General features: G+C 62.7%; 2 protein-coding genes across 3 annotated transcripts in view; one reads left to right on the top strand and one right to left on the bottom strand.

The window, feature by feature from the left end:
* ADAMTSL2 (ADAMTS like 2) overlaps positions 1–17472 on the top strand; it is a 37942-nt gene extending 20470 nt beyond the window's left edge. The window contains exons 8-16 of one of the 2 annotated variants that reach the window (XM_049631083.1): positions 1347–1719; positions 6330–6427; positions 10585–10711; positions 11790–12003; positions 12087–12242; positions 12775–12945; positions 13646–13822; positions 15877–16021; positions 17153–17472. In XM_049631083.1, coding sequence (XP_049487040.1) covers positions 1347–1719; positions 6330–6427; positions 10585–10711; positions 11790–12003; positions 12087–12242; positions 12775–12945; positions 13646–13822; positions 15877–16021; positions 17153–17286 — 1595 coding nt within the window. In that variant the 3' untranslated portion in view covers positions 17287–17472. Of the gene's footprint in view, positions 1–1346; positions 1720–6329; positions 6428–10584; positions 10712–11789; positions 12004–12086; positions 12243–12774; positions 12946–13645; positions 13823–15876; positions 16022–16740 lie in introns of both variants that reach the window. The other variant, XM_049631087.1, reaches the window with a different exon arrangement.
* A 2624-nt stretch (positions 17473–20096) lies between these two features.
* FAM163B (family with sequence similarity 163 member B) lies at positions 20097–21531 on the bottom strand. The gene is made up of 2 exons (XM_049631095.1): positions 21427–21531; positions 20097–20914 (listed from the first exon to the last, which is right to left on the bottom strand). Exons 1-2 carry the CDS (start codon positions 21517–21519, stop codon positions 20516–20518), a joined length of 492 nt encoding a protein of 163 aa, XP_049487052.1. The 5' UTR covers positions 21520–21531; the 3' UTR covers positions 20097–20515.
* Between the last annotated feature and the right edge of the window lie 4454 nt (positions 21532–25985).

Raw genomic sequence — 25985 nt, 5'->3', positions numbered from 1 at the left:
GTGCGTCAGGGTCCCTGAGATGCAGGGGTGCGTCAGCGTCCCCGAGATGCAGGGGTGCGTGAGGGTCCCCAGAGACGCAGGGGTGCGTGAGGGTCCCCAGAGACGCAGGGGTGCGTCAGGGTCCCTGAGATGCAGGGGTGCGTCAGCGTCCCCGAGATGCAGGGGTGCGTGAGGGTCCCCAGAGACGCAGGGGTGCGTGAGGGTCCCCAGAGATGCAGGGGTGCGTCAGGGTCCCTGAGATGCAGGGGTGCGTCAGCGTCCCCGAGACGCAGGGGTGCGTCAGGGTCCCCGAGATGCAAGGGTGCGTCAGGGTCCCTGAGATGCAGGGCTGCATCAGCGTCCCTGAGATGCAGGGGTGCGTCGGGGTCCCCGAGATCCATACCTGCAATTTGGACGTGTTCCTGAGGGCCATGCACCGGTCACCAGGACTGCCTGGGCTGACACTCCAGTTTTTGAGACCCTGAGAACCTTCTAGTAGAAGACATTTTTGAGGTTGTATTAATCCCCCAGGACAGCTGTAACAAATCACCCCAAACCGGGGGGCTCACGACAAATAGAAATTCGTTCTCTCCCAGTTCTGGAGGCCAGAAGTCCAAAACCAAGACATCAGCAGGTCTGACACTCGCTCTGGAGGCTCCAGGAGGTGGGGGCGGTCCTTCTCGCTTCTCCCGGTTTCTGCAGGCCTCAGGCGCTCCTGCGCTCAGGGCCGTGTCCCTCCGGCCTCTGCCTCCGTGGTCACACGCCTTCTCTGTGCGTGTGTGTCTTCTCTTCTTCTAAGGACAGCAGCCATTGGAAACAGGGCCCACCCTAGATCCATGATGACCCGTCCCTCCATCCTTAGCCACTTTTGTGAGGGTCCCGTTTCAAATAAGCTCACGTTCTGAGGTTCAGGGCAGGTGCGAATTTTGAGGAGGACCCAATTTATTTATATATTTTGGGGAGGGGGGGGGAGGATAGAGAGCGAGCAGGGGAGGGGCAGAGAGAGAGGGAGAGAGAATCCCAAGCAGGCTCCACGCCGTCGGCACAGAGCCCGACACGGGGCTCAAACTCACAAACCGTGAGCTCATGACCTGAGCCGAAACCAAGAGTCGACGCTTAACCGCCAGAGCCCCCCGGGCGCCCCGAGGGGGACCCTGCTTCATCCCCTGCAGGTTCCCCTACAAGAGGCTGTGCAGGCCGGCTCGCACACCTCCGCTTGGTGATCTGTGTGCTCTCACTGCCTCCGGGAGCCTCTCGGTTCAGGTGTTCGCTGCGAGCCCCACCGGCCCCCCCACCCCGCCCCCACGGGCGGCCCTTGCGCCCACACAAGGGAGCACTTGAGAGTGAGCCACCTGTCTCCCTCGTAGACGGCAATGCCACCGGGACGGCTCTCGCGGGGGACAAGGATGACCCAGAGATGGACGCGCGTCTCCCCTCTCAGCAGCTCCTCTCTGCCAATGCCATCTCCGACCGGCTCCTGGGCACCGGCTCCGACTCCAGGGAGCTCCCCTTCAATGACACTGGCAACAGCATCTTTGTGCAGGGCGCCCCGAGGAGCTCCCCGGCTGACAGCCTCTACGTGGACTACGAGGACAACGAGGGAGCCGGCACTTACCTGCTCAATGGGTCCTACCTGGAGCTGAGCAGTGACAGAGTGACTAACACCTCCTCCGAGGCCCCGTTCCCCAACGCCAGTGCCAGCCTCCCCGCCGTGGCCGGGAACAGGACTCACAAGGCCAGGTAGGTCCTTGCTCTGCTGTCGGGGGAGCCGGGGCGGGTCCTGGCAGGTGAGGCCAGACCCCGGGGGCAAACGGGAGACAGTCACTCGTGGCCGGGCTCCCCGACCCCTGGATCCGAGCAGGGCAGAGGCCTGGGTCGTAGCGAGTCTTTCCCGCAAGTTTGGCCCACGGGTTACAGCGGTGCTGAGTGCCCACGTGCGGCCGTGACGCCGCTTCCGGGGGAGGGGGAGGCCGACAATTGTGAGTGCTCACTGTGGGCCAAGCTCGGGCTGGGCACCCGTAAGCACGGGAACACCCGTCACAACCGCCCTTAGCGTCAGGGCAGTTACGGGGACTCAGAGAGGGTCACGGAGCCCGAAGGCCTGGCTTCTCCGTCCGGACGGTCGTCGCACACGTGGCCGTCGGGCAGCTCCCTGGATGTGGAGTGGCTCGGCATCAACCTTCACTGCAGCCCGAGAGGAGATGGGGAAGGGTCCCGTGGGGTCCTCAGCCGGGGGCCAGACCCCGGAGCCGGCACTGGGAATGAGGCCTTCTGCTTCGGGGGCTGGTGCTGCCTCTAGGACGGGTCCAGTGAGAGTCTGTCTACCTGGGCCAGGCCCCCAGAGCCTGGGATGCACCTGGGGATGCCTGGACAGTCACACCTGGGGACACCTTGTCAGCCACACCTGGACAATGATAGCTGGGGACTCGTGGACAGTTACAGCCGGGGATGCCTGGGCAGCTACACCTGGGACAGCTGGACAGTTACAGCTGGGGACACCTGGACAATGATAGCTGGGGGTGCCTGGACAGTTACACCCGGGGTCAGCTGGACAATAACAGTTGGGGACGCCTAGGCAGTTCCCTGGGGACATCTGGACGGTCATGTCTGACCCTGGGTTAACGGCTGGGAGCAGGGTGGCCCCAGTCCTGCCACCACCCCTACCAGGAGACAGTCCCTGGTGACAGGTCCCTTAGGCTGATCATGGCCACCCTGGAGTGTCCCTGCACCGTTCCCCAGAGGCTCAGGGGGCAGTGAGGCTGCTTCAAGTAGAGCGAGCCGGGCTCAGCAGCCACCCGAGGTGGGTGGGGGCCGGAGGAGGGAAGGACTCAGTGGGTTTGCTTTTGTTTTCTGAAGACCAACCCAAACCCCTTGGCTTTAGACACCAACACGAATGGAGCCCTGGCCAGGGCTGAGGATGCAGAGGTGGGTCTCCTTGGGACCCTGGGGGTCCACTCATAAGGTGATGCGGTCCGGGTGACCCTCTCACCCTCGCCCAGGGGACAAGAGCTGCGAGGTGGGCCTCCCACAGCCCATGAAAGTGCCCGCCCCTTTTCTCAGGCTCTTTTCTGAGGCCCCCTCCCCCCCCCCCCCCAGCTGCAGGGACCGCCGGGCATTGGGCTCACGGGGCACATCTGGTTACCTTTGACAGGCTCTGGGTGGAATTCTTGTTTGCAAATTTGGACGGAATAAAGCTCTGGAAGCTTCTGTGGCCGCTCTTCTCCCCCCAGGGCGGTCTGCTCACCTGACCAGGGGCCCGAAAGTCTGCAGGGTGTGGGTCTGGGGGGCACGTGGGACCCAGCGGCTGAGAGGGGTGACAGGCTTCGCTACCAGGCGCAGGTCTGAGTCCGAGAGTGGGGTTCGTGGTGGCCGGTGACTGAGGCTCCCAGCCCAGTTCCCGCGTCTAACCAACCTGGGCTGCTTTCAGCTCCTGGGCTGTGCCCAGAGGGTTGCAGTCTATCCCACGCAGAGGCACCGGGGAGGACGCGACAATGGAAACCCCAGTCGTGCAGTGAGCCTCCAGGGCGGGGCCGGGCCTCCCAGGGGCTGAAGAAAGTCGGCTGGCAGGTCTGACACTCAGTGTCCCCCTCTCAAGGGGTCTGTGGGGGTGACACAGGGGCCCTGCTGCTCTAATGCAGCCTGCGGCCTGGAGAGAGCTCGGGAGACCCGGGGCGCCGTCCCGACTGTGCCCTGCACTTCCCCGGTGACTCAGACTCCCGTCCGCGTCCCTGAGTGAGGGCCCGCCAGCCGGGCAGCCGAGGACCCCCGGGGCCAGATCAGGCACGACCTTCGGGTCCTCAGGCCCCAGTTCCAAGAGTCTCTCCTGCCCCACCCCGGCTGAATCGTAGCCCACTCCTCAGCCCCGCTGGGGCCCACTGCAGAAATCGATACGCTGGGTCGTCCGCACTCGGAAAGTCCCGACGCGGTGACGGGGCGGCGCCTCCAGCCGGCTGCCATCAAAGGATGCTGGAGAGCTGAGACCAAAGATGGTCTTTTGAGATAAAGGGCTGAGGGAGGCCGCGGGGAAACCACCAGGCCAAAATAGCCACCGCGCACGGCGCGTTGTCCAAACACAGGAAGTCGCGTCTGCTCGACAGAGGCCGAAATCAAAGGGGCAGCTCAGAAAGGAAAGGTTATTTTCATCTCAGAACAGCCTCAAACAATCAAGGGAGGCCCCCCGGTCACCAGAAGCAGACGTTGGGAGCCAGCGTGCGAGACACAGAGACGCAGGGTCTCTCTCCGGGGCCCTCGGAGTCGTCCTGGCAGGGACTCTCCGGCCCGCGTTGTCTGGGCCCGGAGCCCTGAGTGTGGCGCACAGGGGCGCTCTCTTCCTTCCACAAGGAGGCGGGCGAGGGGCTGGTGGTTCGGGCGACTCTGTGGGTGTTTCTCTCCTGGGGCGCTGGCCACTTGCAAGCACAGAACGGTTAGGCGTTCCGTTGTTGTGCAAACACGAGCAGGGTTTTTCAGGAGGGGCTTTGCTGGGCCTGACGTGTGCCCGTGTAAGAGTGATGTGTGGGCAGCCCCTCCAGAAATACCTTTTGTGCTTAAAACCCGGAGGGTTATTTTGAACCAGGCCGCTCTCTCCCGAGTCCAGGATGAGTCACGCGGCCTGCTGGCTGAGGAGCGTGTAATTACCGCAGTTCCCCCGTGGGTGGGGCGGTGGGGCCCGGCTGGGACCTTCTCATCTCTGTTCTTGGGGAGAATTGACAGCCGTCGTCGTCGTCGTCGTCGTCGGAAGGACGGCGGGGGTAGGGGACCCAACCAGCAAGAGTCGTGTTTCCTGAATCAGGCTTCTGGGAGGGCTTGCTCAGGGGAGCTGGGTGCTCCCTGGGGGTTTCTACGGGGCCTTTGCTCCGAGATGACAAGGTCTTGAGTGGGTGGGGAAACGGCATTTAAGATTTTTTTTCTCCTTCTTCAGGAGGTGGGAGGGGGACCTTCCCCTCCCCCCAGAAATCTGTGAAAGGGAAGGGCTGTCTCCTGGTTGAGAAGCCAGCAGGTGAGGGGCTCAGCAGCTGTGAGTGGCCCTGAAACCGGCCACCAGCTCATGGCCTGCTCCCTCCGCCCCCTGCTTTCTCCTCCTCCGCCCCTCCCAGCCCTCCGGCTCCCTGGGTTGTGTAGCCCCATCAGTAGACTCGGTACCTAAGGCTGTGGGCGGAGCATCTCCTGGTTTAGAGCAAGTTGCACCTTCGGGGCAACAAACGTTCCTACAGAAGTAAACCTCCGAGCTCGTCCACTTGTGAAGCCCAGACGCGGAGCGAGCTCCCAGTGGGATCCAAACCAACGTCTGGATCGTAGAATGGACTGGAAGGCCCTTCGGAATGGATGCCCTGCAGCATTCATTAAGCCCGACCACCGAGGTGGCACGAGGTCCCCGGGGAGGGACCCGTGCGCACGAGCCCACAGGGAAGCCTTGTGAAAGGGCGTCAGCTCCGGTGGTCTCCAGCCGGCCCCTCGCCGGGCACTGGGGCGGCGCCCGGTGCAAGAGGGATGCCGGGGCCTCGAATGGTGTCCCGTCAGCCGGGCCATCGCCCCGCGTCTCCGTCTGCAGGTCGCAGGGCTTCGGGTTGTGGGGGGAGAGGCTGCATCTCAGAGCAGAGGCTGGGGATCTGGGAGGACCCTTCCCTCCTCCCCTGCTGAGTCCAAACCCGGCCTGCATGTTGGATACCGAGGCTGGGCCCCAGCACACCGACTGGTTCAAAGAAGCAAACGGTCCTAACAATAGTTGGCTTCAGCCGCCCACGCTCCGGCCAAGAATCATAGCTGGTTGCTGGCGCGGGCCCAGCTCGCCTTCCCCGCACCGGCAGCCATCACAGACCTGGGCAGAGGCGTCTGGAGGGGACCGGCCACTCCCTTGTCTGCCACTGAGCTTTTCTGTTTTGACACTTGGAGGCTGAATGGCCAGTGTCCCCGTTCAAGCAGAGTCGGGCTGAGGGAGGCCTCAAGGGGAGTCCTGGCAGGTTCTCGGCATAGAAGGTGCCGTCTGCGGTCCCTCCTGGGGGAGCGGAGAGAAGGAGTCGCCTGCCTGCGCTAGCAGGCGGCGTGCGTGCGTGCAGGGCACAGAGGCAATGCTGGGGGGCCCCGAGCTCACCCCCCACCCGGAAGGACCTTCAGCAGCTCCAGTGCCCGCCTCGGACTCTCGCCCGTCCAGGCGGGAGAAAGGCGAACGTCTGTTCTGTCCCAAAGCGTGCCTCCCCGCGATGCCCCCTCCCGTCCTCTGCTCTAGACAGTGGGTGGGCTGACCCTGATGGTGGGGACTCCCCCCGGGGCCGGGGCAGGCGCGCTGCTCCCCAAGAGCCCGTGCCCGCAGCCCTCGGTGAGCGCCCGTGCCCTTCTCCGCTTCTCCCTTCCAGGACCAGGCCCAAGGCGCGCAAGCAAGGCGTGAGCCCAGCGGACATGTACCGGTGGAAGCTCTCGTCCCACGAGCCCTGCAGTGCCACCTGCACCACAGGTACCAGTCTCGGCTGCTGGCCGGAGCCACCTGCTCAGCGTCCCCTCCGCAGCGGGCCTGGCTCTGCGGGGCCCGCGCACTCACCAGGGGCCCCGAACTGCCCACAGGGAGCTTGTCTAGTAGTTTCCTGATCCGGGAGGTGGCATGAGGTCACAGGGGTTGGTGTCCTCATGCTCACGGCGTGTGGGACCGTGGGAAGGACCCCGGAGGGGGGGGGGTACGGGTGCCACCACCCCCCCCCCTTCACTGTTGTTTGTATGGTATCTTGTGAGAGCGAACGTCCCTTTGGTTAAAACTACGACGTCTCAAGTGGGGAGGATTTTGCTTTTGTTTACAGCAACCTAGGAAGGGAAACAGACCCACGAAGGACTGGAACAGATGCTAGGACCTTGTCTAGGACCTGGGCAGGTAGAGGGGAACAGAGACCCCCCTCCCCCGGTGGTGCCCAGACAGAGAGACAGACACACGTGGTTAGTGGTCAGTAGGTGCCGAGCTGGGATTGGAACCCACGTCTGTCCGCCCACGGGGCTGGCCACCCGCACCTTCGGATGCTGGCCGCAGCCGCTGGGGACCTGGGTTCCCTCCGCTGGGGCCGGCTGCAAGCTCAGATGTCAGACCCAGGACCAGCCCCTGTGGCAAAGGTTGTGGGGAGACCCCGAGTGCCACCTTGCCTGTGCCCGGAGCAGCTTGTTTGGGTTTGGTCAGCACCTGGGGCTGCCCCTGAAACTGCATGATGCCCCCTACCCTCCCCCCGCCCCCCCCCCCAAACTGGCCCCTGGCGTCTCTGGCCAGTGACCAGGATGAGGCGAACCCCTGGCGGACCCTGGACAGCCGGGAGTCTGGGCTTGATCGCGCCTCCTGCGGTCCTGCTCGGCACCTGAGGAGATGCCCGAGGGAGCGGCTGGGGAGCCCGCCCTGCAGGGCTCAGAACGGACCCCGGGTCCTTACGTCCTGCTCACCCCGGAACTCGCTGTCGGTTAGGGAGCCGGGGCCCCCCCTGCTATTGAAGACCCTCCCGAGCAGGGTTCGGGGCACGCAGAGTTTGGAGGGCACAAGGCCGGCTTTGCTGGCCGTGCGGTGAGCGCGGGAGTGGCACCACCTGGCCCACCGTGCCACGTGCGCTCGGCAGGTTGCTTGGTCTGTCTGAGCCTCACTTTCCTACCCGTAAGATGGCACGGGCCCCTCCGCCACGGCGGTCGTGAGGATAGGAGGGAGAGGAGAAGTGAGCTGTCGCGGCCAAAGCGCAGGTGCCAGGCCGCTGGTCTTGAGAGTGAGCCGCGGGAGCCCCCTCCCAGGGCTGGGCACGGTGGGGCGCTGGGGGAGTCTGCCTTGCCGGAGGCTGTCAGCAGCGCACGGACCGGTTCTGACTGAGAGCCGCACAGCCTCCGGGGACGCAGCGAGAGCTGGAATTGTCACGGAGCACAGCCTCGGAGCATCTCCGTTCCCTCCCAGACATAGGGCTGCCTGGGGAGGTGACATCGCCTGAGGTGGTGGTGAGGGGCTGATGCCTGGCCCCGGGGTGGGGGGGGGGGGGGAGACAGCCCCCAGGGAGGACACGGCACCCCTCCTTGTCACCTACAGAGTGACCAGGCGGGGGGTGGGGGGACAGGCTGAATTTGTCTCACGTGGCCCAAGGGGCACAGTAGGGTGAAAGAAGGAAGGAAGTGGGAAAGACAGATTTGGGCTCTGCTATGGAAAAAGCTCTGCTTTAGAGGAGGCTGTCCAGGAGTGGAGTGAACGGCCCCGATAGAGGGTGAGCTCCCCATCGCCGCCAAGGCACCGAGCCGGGTCCGGTGGCACCCGGCCAAAAAGGCGGAGTCGGGGCCCTGCCGAATGGCCCCCCGCCACCACCTCCCGTAGGCTCTGTCGGAGTCAAAGCTCGTGACTGTGGCAACTACTCTCAAAATCCCATTTGGCAGAGGAGTGCCGAGGCCAGACGGGGTGGTGGTGAGGTTACAAACCCGCTGGGGCTCGTGGTGTCTGTGCTGACGTCCTTGAGTGTCCTCTGCGCACAGCAGGGGTCCCTGGGCACCCTGTGCTTGGCTGCGAAGGGCCGTCACAGCAGATCTCCTGCCTCCCGAGCTAGCTCCGTTACAGAGTCCCTTTCTTTCAAAATGCTCTTTGGGGCAGCAGAAATACAGGGAATGTGGACTCTTAGCCTGAGCTTGAGCCCAGCTGTGGTTTCAGACCGTCCCTTGGCACTTCTGGGGGGTGGGCTGGGGGGGGGGCGGGGCCGGCGGACCCTGAGCCTGGTCCTCTGCTGGTGCAACACGCCGATCTGTGTTTTGTGCCCTGGGGTGCCCTGCTTGTTGTTGTTGTTGTTGTTGTTTTTTAAATTAATGTTTATTTCTATTTGAGAGAGAGACAGAGACAGAGTGTGAGCAGGGGAGAGGCAGACACAGAATTGGAAGCAGGCCCCAGGCTCGGAGCTGATAGCACAGAGCCCGACGCGGGGCTTGAACTCATAAGCTATGAGATCGTGACCTGAGTCAGAGTCGGACGCTTGACCGACTGAGCCCCCCCTCCCCCGCCAGGCGCCCCCTTGCTCGCTTTTGCTTAAAGGGAAGGCCTCGTGTATAAGGTTTCAAAAGCACTGTGTCCGAGACCGATGTCATGAAGAAGATTGCTACCTTGACTCTCCCAGCATCTCGGGGAGGTTCCCAACTTGAGGATGACCAAGCCGAGGCCTGGAGACTCTGATAGTGTTCACGTGACCCCGCCTTGACGAGGGAGAGACTGAGCTGGGTCTTGAACCCCAGTCTCTTTTGATCAGGACCTGCCGTGTTTCCGCTCAACGGTGAGGACTGAACGGACAGTCGGGCATTTGGCGAGGGTCTGTGAGTCCCCAGCCCTGGACCTCCCTGGGCCCCAGAGCTGGTGTCTCTGGAGGCCTGGAACATTCCAAGCAGACCTGGCCAGGAAGGCAGCCTCCCCTCAGAGAGGGCTAAAGACGACACAGCCCAGTGCTGGCACGGAGGAGTCCTTTATGGAAAGAAGAAAAAAATCCCCACGTAGGGCTGCTTCCCGGGCGGTTCCGTTCCATCCCGGCTGGGGCTTGGGGAGGTGGGAGCTTACAGACACACGCTGCCAGAAAGGGAGAGTGAGGTGGCTGGGGCTCTCCATCAATGGGGAAATTGATTTCCTCCTGGGGCACTGGCAGCCCCGTTGAAGAGGGTTCCATTATCTCCATCATTCAGGGAGGCTGGGTACCTCCCCCCCTCACACACACACGTGCGCACACACACACACACACACACACACACACACACACCAGCAACAACAAACCCTAACTCCACGTGGGCCTTCACTGATGCTAACAAGTCTCCCTGAGTCATCCTGCCTCCTTGGCAGGGACCCACCCACTGTTCAGTGGATTTGGCCATGTGCCAACACAGTGCCAGATGCAGGGGTGCAGGGGTGCAGGGACATGCGTAGAAAGACCAGAGGGGTAGAAGATGGGAGTGGGGTCAGGGAATTAACAACATTGGGTGAGGGCTGGCCCTTTACACATCATCCCCCTGATGGGATTTATAGAGTACCGGGGAGGCAAGGAAGATAAACACACAGAGTGGAGATTAAAGAAAGTTGGAGAGAGTTGGATAAGGACTGAGACATGCCACAGGAGAGCAGGGAGGGTCTGAAGATCTAATATAACATCTGGGGGTGCTGGCAAGGGCTCGGATGGTTAGTTTTCAAACATACCCATCCATCTACCCACCCACCCACCCATCTATCCATGTTTCCATCTACCCACCAAACTCTCCATCCATCCATCCGTCCGTCCGTCTGTCCATCCATCCAACCATCCAGCCAGCCATCCACCCATAACCTGCCCACCCATCTATCCATCCATCCATGTAACCATCCACCCACCCACCCACCTACCCACCCTCCTATTTACCCATAGGGGTGGGTGTGGAGGTGGGGGTGCAGAGAGAAGTCAGACCCTGAGACGTGTGGGCAGGGAGAGACTTCAGATCCACAAACTGTCCTCACTGGGCTCTGCCACTGTTCGGTAAGCTGGTTACTGTCGTTATCCTCAGTTTAAACCAGGAAGCTCTGAGAGGTAGCTGCCTTGCCCATGGTCACATGGCCCATCTGCTGGTCCCCAAGGGGTTCGCTTGTGACTCACAGGCTCTCCCCTTGTCCTGAACCAGGAGTCATGTCGACCTACGCCATGTGCGTTCGCTATGATGGCATCGAGGTGGATGACAGCTACTGTGACGCTCTGACCCGTCCTGAGCCCGTCCAGGAGTTCTGCGCGGGGAGGGAGTGCCAGCCCAGGTACCTGCCACCCAGCGCCCCGGGCACTGCGGGGGGCAGCTGGGGCTCTGCTTCGACTCTGCCCAGGGGAGCGACGGGAGCTGGCTAGCATCCTGCTCCTTCCGTGGGCGCTGTGGTGGGCAGGGCCTCAGGACCTGTGGGGTGGGGGTGCCTGCCAGGCTGTCTGCCACGGGCCACACGTGGCTGCCGAATTTCAGCCAACGTCTCCCACTGCAGATCCTGGAGCCACCCTGTGCATCACTCATCATTGGCCCCCACCCCCAGGCACACAGGAGTCTTATAAACCAAAATGGTTATTCCCGAAATTCCAAGCCGCCTGGCTGTCCCTGGGATGTGGGGGGAGGCCCTGTCTTTCTGGTCCCCACCCCGGCCTCCTGTCCCGCTTCGCAAACAGTCAGAAACTGACAGAAACTGAGCCCTAAGCATGTCCTTTTCCAAGTCATGACCACGGTGGGAGCTGACGCAGGGTCCCCGGACTGGGGGGGCGGGTGGGGAGGAGGAGGAGGCTACACGGTTCTACTCTTCTGGCTCCCTGCACATTTGCTCCCTTCTGAGAAGCTGGTTGTGTGGTTCTTGGGGCCTGTCCTTCCCCTGGGAGCCCCCTTTGTGTGTGTGTGTGTGTGGGGGGGGGTACTGCACAGGCTCTGGGACGCTGAGGCATGATCCCAAAGTAGGAGAAGGAAGGAGGGGGGCACTTTGGGAGGAAGGAACAGCGTGGGCAAGGGAGCAAGGCCAGGACGTGGCTCTTGAAGTGACTGGAAAGCCAGGTGTCCCGCCTGGAGGTGGGAGCAGGTGGAGGCCACACGGGTTCCTAGGCAGGCGGGCCAAGCACACACTCGGGGCACCAGCAGGGCATCGGCACCCCTCCTCGGGTGTCTCCCGGTGGGGGGGGGGGGCGCTCAGGGTCACCTAGACAGCAGCTTCCCCCCCCAGGGGGCCTCACCAGCTCCCTGGCTGGCTTGGCCCCGCGTGATTTTGGACGTGGGTGAAGACGTGCATTCTCGGGGTCGGGCGTGGGGTTGCATGGGGTCCCGGAAGGAAGGTGGGGGTCTCTGAAAGCCGGCCCCTCCCGAGGCAGGTGGGAGACCAGCAGCTGGAGCGAGTGCTCCCGCACCTGCGGCGAGGGCTACCAGTTCCGCATCGTGCGCTGCTGGAAGATGCTGTCCCCCGGCTTCGACAGCTCCGTGTACAGCGACCTGTGCGAGGCGGCCGAGGCCGTGCGGCCCGAGGAGCGCAAGACGTGCCGCAACCCGGCCTGCGGGCCCCAGTGGGAGATGTCCGAGTGGTCGGAGGTGAGCGCATGCGCGGCCGGGCGCTCGGGCCCGTGCGCGCGGGCTGCGCAGTCCTGACCCCGCCCTCGCCCGCCCGCTCACAGTGCACGGCCAAGTGCGGGGAGCGCAGCGTGGTGACCAGGGACATCCGCTGCTCGGAAGACGAGAAGCTGTGTGACCCCAACACCAGGCCCGTGGGGGAGAAGGACTGCACAGGCCCCCCCTGCGACCGCCAGTGGACTGTCTCCGACTGGGGCCCGGTGAGGGGAGGGCCGTGGGGGGAGGGGGGCACGCGGAGGGGTGGCCGGTGCCCAGTGGCCGCGGGGCCGCCTCACGCCCCCGCCGTTCTAGAGGGAGGGATGTAGGGTTAGATCGGCGAACCAGCCGTTCTCCCGGTCACGTGAGGAGTCATAGCCTGTATCCAAAACCGAGTGGCGACTTCGGGGTCCCTTTTTATGACCTCCCCGTGTGTCTGTGTGTCCGTCTGTCTCTCGGCTGTGCTCACCAGCCCTCCCCCCCCCCCCCCCCCCCCGCCCCGGTGCTGGGCGCACAGATGACCTTTTTAGGTATTTTAGGTGTGCTTTTGTGTGTCTGTTTTCCACCGAGCGCGTAATATTTCTGTAATTAGAACAGAAAATGTTATTTAAAAAGTGGTTGCCATGGCAGCCGCTCCCTCCCCCACACCGCCTGGGGAGCCGGTCCTCTCTGGGAGTGACAGCAGGGGAGGGGGGTGCACTGGGAGAGGGTTTCCGCCCCTAACCCCCCCTCCCCGCCCCCCCTTCCCCCCTGCAGTGCAGCGGGAGCTGCGGGCAGGGCCGAATGATCCGACACGTGTACTGCAAGACCAGTGACGGCCGGGTGGTGCCCGAGTCTCAGTGCCAGATGGAGAGCAAGCCACTGGCCATCCATCCCTGTGGGGACAAGAACTGCCCCGCCCACTGGCTGGCCCAGGACTGGGAGCGGGTGAGTGCCCCCAGCCGCAGCAGGGCTCCCGTCTGCCTGGGAGGGCTCTGGGCTGAGAGCCAAGTGGCCAGGTTGGCGGATTGGCCAAACGAGGAATTAACTGCAAAATATGATGGCACAATTCACTGAAACTTAATTTGAAATGGAAAAAGCCAAAAAGGTAAGAAAAACCCTTAACACCTGCCAGATCTAAATAGGCAAGTACCTGATGATGCAGAATTGGTCTTGTGTCCTCGGCCCTCTCCCAGCCCCCACTTTATGGAAAACGGGGGCCGGGGGCACTCGGGCCTCACAGACTCTTGGCCCCTGGGTCTTGGGCAGACGTTCGTTCTCATGACCACCTCGTCTGCCCCCCCCACCCCCGCCGGTCACAGTCACCAACTTGCCTTTTCAGACGGGTCGTTCTCAGCCAGTTGCTTCAGGTAGATCACCATTAGCCGAGCCGTCTTGGGACAAATTGTCACGAACCGTTGTGTTTCCAAACAGATGGTTTTCCGTGAAACGGCTTTTGATCAAATGTGTTTGGGGCCAAAGGGTTATCGACCAAAGAGTTCTCAGCCAATCTGCCATTGACCTAAACGTTTTCACCCCATCGTTACTGACCGAGCCATATCCCCGGAGTCGCGGAGTCACGTGCACGGTGTCCTGGTCCTCCTGGCCTCTGGCCTCTGACCCGGCCCCGTCTGTCCCCCGGTCTCAGTGTAACACCACCTGCGGCCGAGGTGTGAAGAAAAGGCTGGTGTTGTGCATGGAGCTGGCCAACGGGAGGCCACAGACGCGCAGCGGCCCCGAGTGCGGGCTGGCCAAGAAGCCCCCTGAGGAGAGCACGTGCTTCGAGAGACCCTGCTTCAAGTGGTACACCAGCCCCTGGTCAGAGGTGAGCGCCCGGCTGGCCCCTCGGGGCCACGTGAGGCCGGAACCTGAGTCCTGGTCCCACCTCGGTACCTCGAGCCCTGCCCCAGACGCTCCCCACCCCCGCCTCTGTTGTCTCCTCCGTGTGTCCTTAGTACCCGTGCCCCCACCCCCATGCCCCTCGTGCCCTCTCCACCTGGTGATGCCATCAGTTTTCAAGAGGTGGCGGAGGGGGAGGCCCAGAGTGGTCTTTGAGCATCACTGAGCGGGGAGGGGGTAGAGAACAGGAGCCCCGGGGCCTCTGTCGCCGTGGCCAGGCTGTGTGCTCCGGGGTCTCTGGTGCCTGTGGCCTCGGTGTCCTCATGGGCCAGCTCTGAGCACTGAGGGGGATGACGCAGGGGTGTCACAGGCGGTGGGGAGCCCTGTACGTTGCACCGTGGTGTTGTCTCAGACACACGCACGCGAGGCTTCCATGGTCTTGGATGGTGGAAGGCACATCCCCAAACCTTAGAGTTCAAGGTGAAGATTCTTAGAGTCGGTAAGACAGGGGTGAGTCTGGGGATTCCGTGAGTGTTGCCCCGACTCAGAGGGTGATGGGCCAGGACCTCTGCACCCCCCGCCCCCACCTGGGCTCAGGGATCTCAGCAGAGAGACTCAAGGTGGTATCTGGATGCAAACCTCGTCCTAGATGGGGCCTACTGGCACCCAGGCTCGTTCAAGAGCGAAAACACACATTTCCCCATTCTGTGTCATCCACAAAAGGACCCACCGGGGAGAAGGAGGGAGACTGGGGGCGGGGCGGGGGCTTCCAGAGGAGGCGTGGGCAGAGCCAGCGCCTGAAGGATAAAGAATAGGTTTCTGGAGGGGCCAGGAGGGTCTAGTGGCTACGGGGAGCAGAGTGAGTCATGTCTGGGGGCAGAGCCCGGCAGGGAGTGGGGGAGGACGTCAGGTGGGGCCGAGAGGCCGGTGAAGTTCGCCTGGGGCTCCAGGCCCCCAGGAGCCACGCCAGCACGGCGCTTTGGAAGGTACTTCCTGCCTCAGAAGATGGGGGCCAGGAGCTACCGGGTGCAGGTGCTGGGCTGGGTGCTGGGTGCCGAGCCCTGGAAGGGGGGAGAGCCACAGAGAGGGAGCAGACCCTGCCCCCCAAACAGCCTGAGGGCATTGGGATAGGGACACCCGTATTGCGCTGATGACGGAGGGTGGGTGGGGGGGGGGGGTGACCGGCACAGGTGGACCACGGTGGGTGTGTGGAGCTCTGGCGTTCTGTCCCTGTGGCTGCCCCTCCCTGGGATACGGGCTCAGTAAGAGCTCATTCCTCCCAGCTGTTCTACCCGCTCCCCAGGGCCGGAGGGTCCCCTCCGGGGGCACACAGAGGCTCCTCGGAGCGGCCGCCCGCGGTCGATGGTCCTGTGTGCTCCGTGCCAAGCTGGCCGCCTCTTGCCTCCAGACTGGGCCAGCCCCCCATGCTGGGAGCGGGTGGGTGGTCCCCCGTTAAGTCTTACTCAGTTAAATGGGAGGGTGGGTCCAGGGCCGGGGCCTCCCACCCCTACCCCGCCTCAGGGACCCAGGGCTCAGGTCCCAGAGGCGCCTGGGTGACGTGGGGTCACCCACGGTGGAGGGGGGTGGCAAGAGGGAGCCACCGCCTGCAGGATCTTGGCAAGAAGACGATGGGGCAGCCGGGGTCAGCAGATGTCCCTGGTGCTTGGGTAGCTCAGCGGGGTTTTCCAAGGGGAACATCTGGACGAGGGAGCCTCAGGCGGGAGTGTGGCTTTGGAAGATAGGTTTAATTGGCCGGCAACACAGTTTTTCACTGGAGAGGGAAACCAGCGCTCTCCCTCTGCCACGGCCCCGTGTGTCCTGAGGGTCCGTCTCACAGGCCCCGGGGAGGCTGAAAGCGACGCACCCGGTGACAGTGGGGAGGGGAGGGGCCGCCCCTTCCCTGGGCACCTGCTGGAGCTGCGCGGCCCTGGGTGGGGATGGGACCCGGCAGCCTGGTGGGAGGGGTGCCGTCGCCCCTCCTTGGGGCCGGAACCCTCCGCGGCCAGGTGGGGGCTCCGGCCATGCTGTCTCTCCCATCAGTGCACCAAGACCTGCGGGGTGGGCGTGCGGATGCGGGACGTCAAGTGCTACCAGGGGACTGACATCGTCCGTGGCTGCGACCCGCTGGTGAAGCCTGTCGGCAGGCAGGCCTGTGACCTGCTGCCCTGCCCCACGGAGCCCCCAGGTGAGGAGGCGGGGGGCCGACAAGGCGGGCAGAGCCAGGGGCCAAGGGGACCAGGAAGACCGAGCGGCTACGGACACCGAGGCCTGGCGGGGGGCGGAGGCTCCTCCTGGGATGGTGGAACCCGGCTGGGAGGTGAGGGTGGGGAGGGCGGCAGGTGAGGCCTGACTGGGGCCGGGGGTCCCCAGGAGCCACACCAACACCTGTATCTGGCTTCAGGAGGTGGGGCCGACCGGGTGGGGACCGGGAGTCCAGGGTGACTCAGCCTGAGCCGGGCACATGGGAGGCGGGGGTGGCCGGGCCTGAGGTGGGGCCTCGGCGCCTGGAGGAGGGGCGGGGGTGCTAGAGTTCTGTAGAGGGGACCCCTGTGGGCCTCCTGGGAAGGTTCGGGCCTCCAGGGGGGTGAGGTCAAGGACTCCTCCAAACCCTGGCCCTGGGCATCACCCTTGCTGTGCGCAGATCAGACCCCTCGGGGGGATAGCGTGGCGTCCTGGGGAGGGCTGGGGGCAGGGGTGGCAGAGTAGCAGGGCTGGAGGGCCCGACGCGGGTGGGAGGCCCATTGCCCCTGGAAACGGGCACGTAGGGGCCACCTATCCACGGGTGCTGCCAGCGGGGGCCACCCCCGAGGTGGTGGGGCCGGGGGGTCCTGTCGAGTTTCCACCCCTTGGCCACCGGTGATGCCCTCCCCCCCCCCCCCCCCCCCCGCCGTGTCCCTTCCCCAGATGACAGCTGCCAGGACCAGCCAGGCACCAACTGTGCCCTGGCCATCAAGGTGAACCTCTGTGGCCACTGGTACTACAGCAAGGCGTGCTGCCGCTCCTGCAGACCTCCTCACTCCTAGCCACCCCCGCCGCCCCCCAGAGACCCGAGCGCTCGGCCCTGGGGGCCCCCCAGCCACTGGGGCCCCTCTGCGGACACCCTTCCCGCAGGGCACCCGGGCTGTGAAGACGTGACACTGAGCCTCTGCTCTCCCCTGGGGAAGGAGAGCCCCCCCCGCCCCCACGAGCGCGCCCCGGGCCCCTGCCCCTGCCCGGGAAGGTGTCTTAGGGCTGCAAGGACGGTCGTGTTTGTGGGTCCCACGGGCCAGCCCCCAGCTCCACCCAAGGGGCCTGGGAATGTCCTCTCTCCCTCCAGGGCCGTGGGGTCGAGGACCGGGGCTGGGGCGGCGGGGAGATCCAGGTGCCGCCTCGGACCCGGATCCTGTTCGGGTGTGCCCCTTCCAGAGGAATTGTATCTCGCAAGTAGCATCCACTTGCCTCGTTCTATGAAGCTCTCACGCACGGAGGGACCCGCTGCACTTTACGCCCCGGGAGGAGGCACTCTTTCTCACGGCACACTAGGATATGGTCGTCAGCCAGTGCTCCTGTATGTTAATAAAGTGGTCGTATTTATGGCGGCATCGTGGGCTCCCAGTGGCTCTGGCAGGAGGTGTGTGGTGGCCGTCGGGCTCCGGGAGCCAGGCTGTCCCGCCCTCGAGTCCGGGAAGACCGGCTGAGGCCTGGGTCCGGGACCGGGCTCGGGGCCTAGGACCGAGCAGCGGTGCCTCCCTGAGGAGGGGACGGTCGGGGAAGCAGAGGTGGGGTGCCTGCAGGGGTGACGGGGGTCAGGAGGCATCGGGACCTGGATGTGTTCTCAGAACCGAGCCGGTCTCCCACCTACTGACCGAAGTGGAACCTAGGGAGGGGGCTGGGGGGCTGGAGGAATTGTACGACCTGAGCCTTGGGAGAAAAGGCTGGCCTTGAGATGTCTAGGGGAAAAACAGGAAATGAGGCAGGGGCGGGGGTGGGCCCCAGATTGGGAGCTCAGGAAATATCATCCATCGTTACTGTTCCTGAACCTCCTAGAAGGGCTAGTTAATCTGGACTTGGGTGGGGGGTGTGCGGGGCCACTGGAGGGCTTCCTGGGGGAGGTGGTGTTTAGGCTGGTCCAGCAGCAGGAGTGGTTCTCCAGCATGAAAGAAGGGGAAGCAGCCAGCACGGAGTCTCCAGGGAGAGGGTGGGGATGGGGAAGATGCTGAAAACCTGCTCTGGCCTCAGCTGGGGGCGGGGGGAGGAGGACCAGGGTGTCCGCCCAGCTCGGGAAGCAAGACTGCCATGGGCTGAGGGTGCCACGGGGATCGTCTTCTTCGGGGACACGTAGCAGGGCAGCAGGTGGCTGCCAGAGCAGGGCCCGGCACCCAGCGCTCAGGGCAGCATTGAGGGTGCTGCTCAGTGATGAAGGTCACTGAGGCCCTGGGATGGGCTTGCGTGAGGTCCCCAGCCCCAGGAGAGGTGAGTCACAGTAATCCAGGGGTCTGGGCCCTCCCCGATGCACCCTGCTGCTGTGCCCTGTGGTCACCCTTGCCCCCGGTCCTCCTTTCGGACCACACTCGGCACTTCCTGTGTGCCAGGCTCTGCCTCCAGTGCTCTATCAGCCCTGCTTCACGAACCTCCCAAGAGCCCCTGAAGCGGGCGTCGTTATCACCCCCCCGTGCTGATGGCCAACACGGGCCCAGAGGCCATCAGACACTGGTCCCAGGTGACTCAGCCAGTCACCCCCACCCCGCTCTCCAGGAGCTCAGAGTTTAGGCCAGCGGCTCCCGGACTTGGCAGACAGACACGGCACCCTAGACGTGGCGTGCCTAGACCCAGGCCCCCAGATGGGAGAGGAAAGGCAGACCCCGCCTGGCACTGGGCAGGACGGGGTCCCCTCCCGGAAAGTCCCGGGCAGAGGTTCGGGCTGGCTTGGAATTGCAGGCAGACCGAAGGCGGTGGCGGTGGCGGTGCTGGAGAGGAGTTTTATTGGCTTTCTCTTTCCTCGGGGAGCACGCAGCCCCCCGCGGGTCCCCACGGTGCAGCTGCATGAACTCACAGGGATGGGTGTTCACCTCATTTTAAGTGGATCTATGAATCGACACAGAGGACAGAGACCAGGGAAGGAAACAGGAAACCGGAACAGAACAGCCACAGGAAGTGCCGCCTCCTGGTGCTCGCCCCCCACCCCAGCCCACCCCCCAAGCAGATGCGCAAAACAAACTCATGGGGTTCCACAGAGGAGGAGAGCTTGGGCTGCAGGGAAGCTGGGGGTGGATTCCATTAGCGTGTCCCAACTGAGGCTGGAGGTGAACGGAAGGAGAAAGTAAGAGAGAAAGCTGAAAACAGTAAGCCCTCCCTAACGCTGCTCACGTCCGGACGACTCTGGGGCATTCAGCAAGAGGCAGGTGCTCCGGCTGTCCTCGGCTCAGGGGCCCTCAAAGGCTGCTCTGTCTTTTAGGAAGGTGGCTTCGCCGAGGAGCCTGGCAGACAGCAGCTACCCTGCCTCTGGGGCCCTGCTGTGCAGGAGGAGATCTCGCCCCTGGCCGGTGGGGGAGCTGCGTTCCCCGTGCCCCTGGTCACTTCCCTGGGGTGACCACTGAGCATCACTTCCCCAGCAGAGGGAGGGCGCTAGAGAGGGGCTCCCAGGGAGACCTCAGCCCTGCTGGGAGCTTGGCGGAGAGTGGGCTCAGTTGAGGTCGGACGTGGAGCGAGAGCGGGATCCGGGGCCCTGCTCCCCGATCCTCCTGAGAAACGGGGCGGCTGGGAGAGTTCGGGTCGGTCTCCCCTGGGACCAGAGCTCGAAGGGCTCTGGATGCTGAGGCCCAGCGGGTGGGAGGGCCTGTCGCAGGCCTCATGGGGGGAAAGTGGGTCTGTTAGGTCCTGCTCCCTGCCCTGTGCACCCCACCACACCTGGACTTCGGAACGGGGTGCCTGTTTCAGTGCGGGTGCTCCCACAGCAGGTGGTTGGCCCGTGGCCTCCTCTACCCTCTGTGCCTCCCTCTTTCACCAAAAAGCCAGTTGGGGCTGTGAATCCCGAGGGCCTGGTTGCCCCTGAAACTTCCGGGACATCTGCAGGAAGGCCAGCCCAAAGAGCGTCTCCGCCGCTTGGCACCGGAAGCCAAGGATGTGCGTGTGAGCGGGAGGGCGCGCGGGGGGGGGGGGGTGCTCCCCACCCCCCGCGCCGTTCTGGGACTTAATACGTGGTCTGCAATAGCCAGGGAGGGCTTGTGCTACCGGGCCAGTGGCATCGCGGCTGAGGCTCGGGGCGGCGGGCTGGGGTTGGTGGGGGGTGGGGGGTGCCGGGGGGTGGGGTCAGGCCCGGCCTCACGGCCAGCGACGGCCAAGTTGCTGGGGCTGAGGTGGAGGCCACTTTCCCCCTGCAGCTCTGCTGGACGGCAGCTTCAGCGTCCGGAGCCTGGCGTCGAGGCCCCAGAGCCCTGCCTTGCCCTGCGGACTGACACCTGGGAGCTCACCTGTGCCCGCCCGCCTGGGAGCCCCAGGCCCCGCACCCCCTACCCCCGGCGGCCACCTCGTGCTCACTGGGCCCTATCCCTGCAGCGAGCCGCGGAGCTCCCCGACCGGCCCCCGTGGGGGCAGGGAGGCGCGGAGGGCTGGGCGGGGCCCCGGTCCCGGCCCGGGGCCAGGCTGACGCGCCCCGGGGACCCCACCATGGTCTGGGGGCCCGTCGGGCGGGCGGGGCTGCTCAGACGTCGGTGCTGATGCTGCGGCTCCGGGAGAAGGCCTCCCGCATGGCCGAGAGGCGGTTGGGGTTGAGCGCCTGCAGGCCCCCGAAGGCCCCCGGCGGCGGCTCGGCGTCCTCCTGGCTGACGCTCTGGTAGGCCACGCGCTCGCCGCCGTTGCGCACGTCCTCGTCCTCGGGCTCCTGCAGGAAGAAGGCGGGCGGCTCGTAGTGGGAGCAGCTGCGGCAGAGGGTGCGGGCCTGCGGGCTCTTCTGGCTGAAGGAGGTGGAGGCGGCCGGGTAGAGCGCCGGCCCGTTGGTGAGCACCAGGCTGCGGCCGCAGGGCAGCGGAGGCGGGTTCGCGTGCACGGCGAAGTCAGGCTCCTCCTCGTCCTCCTCCGACTCTTCCTTGCAGCAGTAGTACTGCGGGCAGAGGGCTGGTGACCCGCGGCCCGCCCGCCCTCGCGTGCGCGCGCACGCATGCACGCACGCATGCGGCCAGACGCCCCGCCGGTCCCCACGGCAAGCTGTGCGGGCGGGGAAACCGAGGCCCAGGAGGGCCAGGCAGCCTGAAGATGGGCGCTGTGCTGTGCATCTGGGCCTGCCCTCGGGGTTGGGGGGCACTCGGAGGGCCGTCCGGTGTGGGTAGGGAAGGGAGAGCCCAGGGGGCCAGAAGCGAGGCCCAGACGCCCACTCCTGCTGCTCTCCCGCATGGCAGCTGCGTGCGCCGTCGGCCAAGTCCCTTCCCCTCCCTGAGCCTCCTCGGCCTCGCCCTGCGGGGGGGGGGGTTTGGGAAGCCCTGGGAGGGGTGAACCCTGGCAGGTGGGACCCAGGCCGGGGCGGTCTGCTGGGCACTTTCTCCAGCAGGACCTGCCCCTTCCCCTCTGGCGGGGCCCCAGCCCTCCTCGCGCCTCCCTCAGCGCCCCCGGGGGTACCTGGAGCCGGCAGTAGCACAGAACAGCGATGATACAGAGCAGAATCACAGTCGCCAAGATGCCCCCAGTGATGACCACTGTCCCGGCTGTCATCCGCCCCCTTCTCCATCAACAGCCTGCAACACACATCACCAGGTTTCCCCGCATCACTGCTTCCTCCTTGCAAGAGCCACCCCTTCTGGTTTAGAAAGTCGAGGAGACTGGCCCAGAGGGGAAAATAGAATCCCCCGGGGCATGTGCGCAGGAGGCAGGGGCAGGGGCCGGGGCCGGGGCTGGGCCGCGGTGCAGGGCAGGCCGGCCCTGCCCCTCCGTCTCCGGGCCCTGCGTCCCACGTCTGGAGAGGGCGATGCTAACAGGACGCCCCAGCCCGGCTCGCGGGGCTCCCGTGAAGATTTCGGCACTGAGCGTAGCACGCTTTCAGGGAATGGCGCCCTTCCAGGCTGGCTCTCCCAAGCTCACGCATTTCTAAATTCACCCAAACACAGTCAAGCTGAACATATGGTTTTGTAACCGAACAAGATCGTCCTTATTTTTCCAGATCATTAAATTTCCTTCCGCGACATCGCTTCTAGCCACGTCCCGTCGTCTGACACAACCCGTCCGGTTGTGGTAAAACACACATAACGTGAAGTTCACCACCACGACCGTTTTTAAGTGTGCGGGTTCGGTGGCGGTAAATACTCAACGCCTCTGTGCAACCCGTCTCCAGAACTTTTGTCGTCTTTCATGACTGAAAACCAACCCTTTTTTTTTGTTTTTTTTTGATATTTAGGTTGTTTACATTAAAAAAAAATACTTTAAGTGGATGTTTTAGTAAGTGTTTTTGCAGCTAAGTGATGGGAGCCATTTCAGCTACACGGCCGGCTGCGATTACTTGTTCGGGAGAAGTTCCTAGAAGGGGGATTTCTAGGCCGAGGGACAGGCCCTTTGTAAACTCTTCATCCTGGAAAATGTCACACAAAGGCAGAGAGAACGAGCACGTGTCACCAGCCGTGTTTCTGTTAGCTTTTCCCTCCATCCGGGTGCTGAGAAACCGGTTCCAGAAAAAAAGCATCCTGCCTCGTAGGCTCTTGCGATGTCCGTCCTCGCGACGGCCTGTTTCAGGGGTTTAACATCTGGCTTGCAAAGTTCCCGCGTGCCTGACGATCACCTCCCACAGGCCAGTAGTCGCTGGCTCGGACACCCCTGCCTCGACTGGCCATCCCTCATTTTCTTTTGCAGGGGGGGCAGTGTGTGTGTGTGTGGGGGGGGCGATTGAGCGTATTAAAGGAAATCCCGGAGCGTGTCAGTTTACTCATAAATCCTTCAGTGCAAAAGCTGACAGATGAAGACTGAAAAAAACAAAAATCAAAACCATAAATGCCCTGTCTGTGTTCAGCTTCCTTCACTCAGCTCCAAAATGTCTTTTTACAGTTGCTTTGTTCAAATCAGGACCCAGTTACATTTGGCTCTTTTGACTCTAGAACAGTTCTGTTCCCTCCTCTCTCGCCCTACGCACCCCGCCGGTGTTGTTTATAGAAGAAACTGGGTCGTTTATCTTCACAGAATTTTCCATGTACTAGAGCTGGCTGGGTTTCCTCGAGTGGCTTCGAACACTCTGGCGCTGTTTTGTCTTCTAAACTGGCTTCCTACCGGGTCACCGTCGGGGGCTGTGACTCTGTTCTGCCTGCCGCCATGTTGAGATCAACGGCTGGTGGGTCCAGCTGCCGTCCGTTCCCCCGCTGGCCCTCCACCTGATCGACTTACCAGCCCTTGGGGATTGTGTCCTAGATCCATTATTTAATTAGGGGGCCGCAAAGAGTGGCTTTGCAAGCAGTACGGTCTCTCCTGCATTGACTAGCCCTGGTCCTTCTCTGAAGAACTTTCCCTAGTACCTACGTAGTTATCCTGAAAATACAGCGTGCAGAGGAAAGGCACAGGTGCTCAGCTCTGTATCAATTTTCAGAAGAGGGGGGTACCCCCAAGAGGTTTGCGGTGGTTTTCTAGTATCACTGTGATCTCACTGACTTTTATATATTTAATGTAGTTCAGTCCACATTTTAATGTTCAAATGATCCCATTGGGACTGTGGGGTTGGAGGTCCCTCCACAATGGCTCCTGTGTTATTTTGATGGGACCCCCACTAATCCTTGATGGCAATTTGCTTTACATTTTTTTTTTAAATGTTTATTTATGTTTGAAAGCGAGAGAGAGACAGAGCACACGTTGGGGAGGGGCAGAGAGAGAGGGAGACACAGAATCCGAAGCAGGCTCCAGGCTCTGAGCTGTCAGCACGGAGCCCGACGCGGGGCTCGAACCCACGAACCGTGAGATCATGACCTGAACCAAAGCCGGTCGCTTAACTGGCTGAGCCACCCAGGTGCCCCGACATTTTGCTTTTAGGTACAAGGTGTCCCAACTAGGGAATACTTTTTTTTTTTTTTTTAGGAAGAGAAAAATAAAACGTAAGTTTCTATTGACTTTATTCCTTATTAGTTTTTCCCTGTTATATATAATAACTTAAAAATAACAGTACCAGGGGCACCTGGGTGGCTCAGTCGGTTAAGCGGCCGACTTCGGCTCAAGTCATGATCTCACGGTCAGTGGGTTCAAGCCCCGCGTCGGGCTCTGTGCCGACAGCTCAGAGCCTGGAGCCTGTTTCGGATTCTGTGTCTCCCTCTCTCTGCCCCTCCCCCGTTCATGCTCTCTCTCTGTCTCAAAAATAAATAAACGTTAAAAAAAAAAAATAACGGTACCAATATTTTTACTAACATGTCCACTGAACAGAACATATTTATTTGTTCTCTTTTTGTTCTTACCCCCTCAGGAGTGGATAGTAACAAGACTATTTCAAAGTCACTTGAAATAATTCTTAGTATGGTTTTTCTATCCACTTGATACTCAGGTTCATTCATTCCAGTTAGTTCTTCCCTTTTTAAAAAATTGGTTTAATTTTGCATTTTAATTGTAGAAAACATTCGGTTCCAAAGTCAAAAGCATAAAACCAGGTACATTCAGGGGTCTCACTTGCTGTCACTCCCCGGCTGCCCCAGAGGGAACAATTTTACTTGGTTCTGGATTTATCTCCCCATTGCCTCCTTCTCTTCCTTCCTTCCTTCCTTCCTTCCTTCCTTCCTTCCTTCCTTCCTTCCATGTTTATCTTTGAGAGAGAAAGAGTGTGTGTGAGCGGGGGGGGGGGGGGGCAGAGAGAGAGGGAGACCCAGAATCCAAAGCAGGCTCCAGGCCCCCAGCCGTCAGCACAGAGCCCGACACGGGGCTTGAACGCATGAGCCATGAGATCATGACCTGAGCCAGCTGGACCTCAACCGACGGAGCCACCCAGGCGCTCCCCACTGCCTCTCTTTCCAAAAATATAAGGAAATAGACCCTTCCTCCCTTCTCTGAAGCTAAAATGGCACTCTGTATAGACTTTCTGTACCTTCCCCTGCTTCACCTAGCGGTCTGTCACTGCATGTACCACATGCTCCCCGGTCACTCCGAACGTCCCCAGGGACCCCTCCCGAGCCTGGCTCCTTTTCGTAGCCGCACCGCACTCCGCAGTGTGGGGGAAGCCCCGCTTGCACAGCACATTCCATGGGTGGGCATTTGCACTATTTCCTACTTCTTGAGACGACAGGAATGTGCAAGGAAGGGTTTCACGGTGTGCACGTTTCTCAAGTTTTTGATAACCCTTGCCAAAGACTTGCTGGAATCTGGGCCCGTTTTTTCCCCTCCAGGAACGTGTGAGAATTGACACGGGATTTTCAGACTCAAGATCTGAGCAGTTGGTACGTGGGGAGCGAGGGGCTGCACCCCTGTACGTGCACGCGGCTGGTGGCGCCTGACCTCAGTCCACAGTTAACTCCGAGGAGCCCCTAAGAGTGACCTCCTTCGGCCCCGCCACCCCTCTGCCCTGGCTGTGCTCACCCCCAGGGCAGCAGTGTGGGCAGGGGCAAAGCTGGGATGGGAACCCAGACTCCGGACGGATAGGCAGACAGAAAGGCAGATCTGTACACACCCAAAGTGATGAGCCGATGAGACACAGACTCACAGACGGCTCCGAATTCAGACAGAGGTGCAGACAGGCAGATGCAGACGGGGCCCGAGTCAGGAAGACACAGCACAGGCCACACAGACAGACAAAGCAGGAGCCCCAGGGACCCCCACATTCCTGGGCGCCCTGCCAGGCGGCTCCCACCCACCTTGGCCCCCAGGGCGGCTGAGGCCAGCTGGCCTGCCGGCCCCACCAAGGGTGCAGGCCGACCTGGGGCCGGATCCAGGGAGCAGGGTGTGCTGGCGGTGGGGGGCGGGGCTGGGCAGGGGCCAGGCCCGCCGTCCAGATGCGTTTCACGCTTTTCACTGAGGTGAGGCAAAGCAAAGCAAAGCAAAGCAAAGCAAAGCAAAGCAGGCAGATGTTGGCCTCACTCCCCCGCGCCCTTCCCTCCTGTGGGGCTCACGGGATACCACAGCTCACCCCAGCCTTCACCTGACGCAGCCAGAAGGCGGCAGCGGGATGGACCCCAGGCAGCGGGATGGACCCCAGGCAGCGGGATGGACCCCAGGCAGCCGGGTGGACCCCA

This window comes from Panthera uncia, chromosome D4, assembly GCF_023721935.1.
Source record: "Panthera uncia isolate 11264 chromosome D4, Puncia_PCG_1.0, whole genome shotgun sequence".
Taxonomy (NCBI): Eukaryota; Metazoa; Chordata; class Mammalia; order Carnivora; family Felidae; genus Panthera; species Panthera uncia.
Note: the sequence above shows the minus strand (reverse complement) of the source record. Positions and strands in the feature narration are given on the sequence as shown.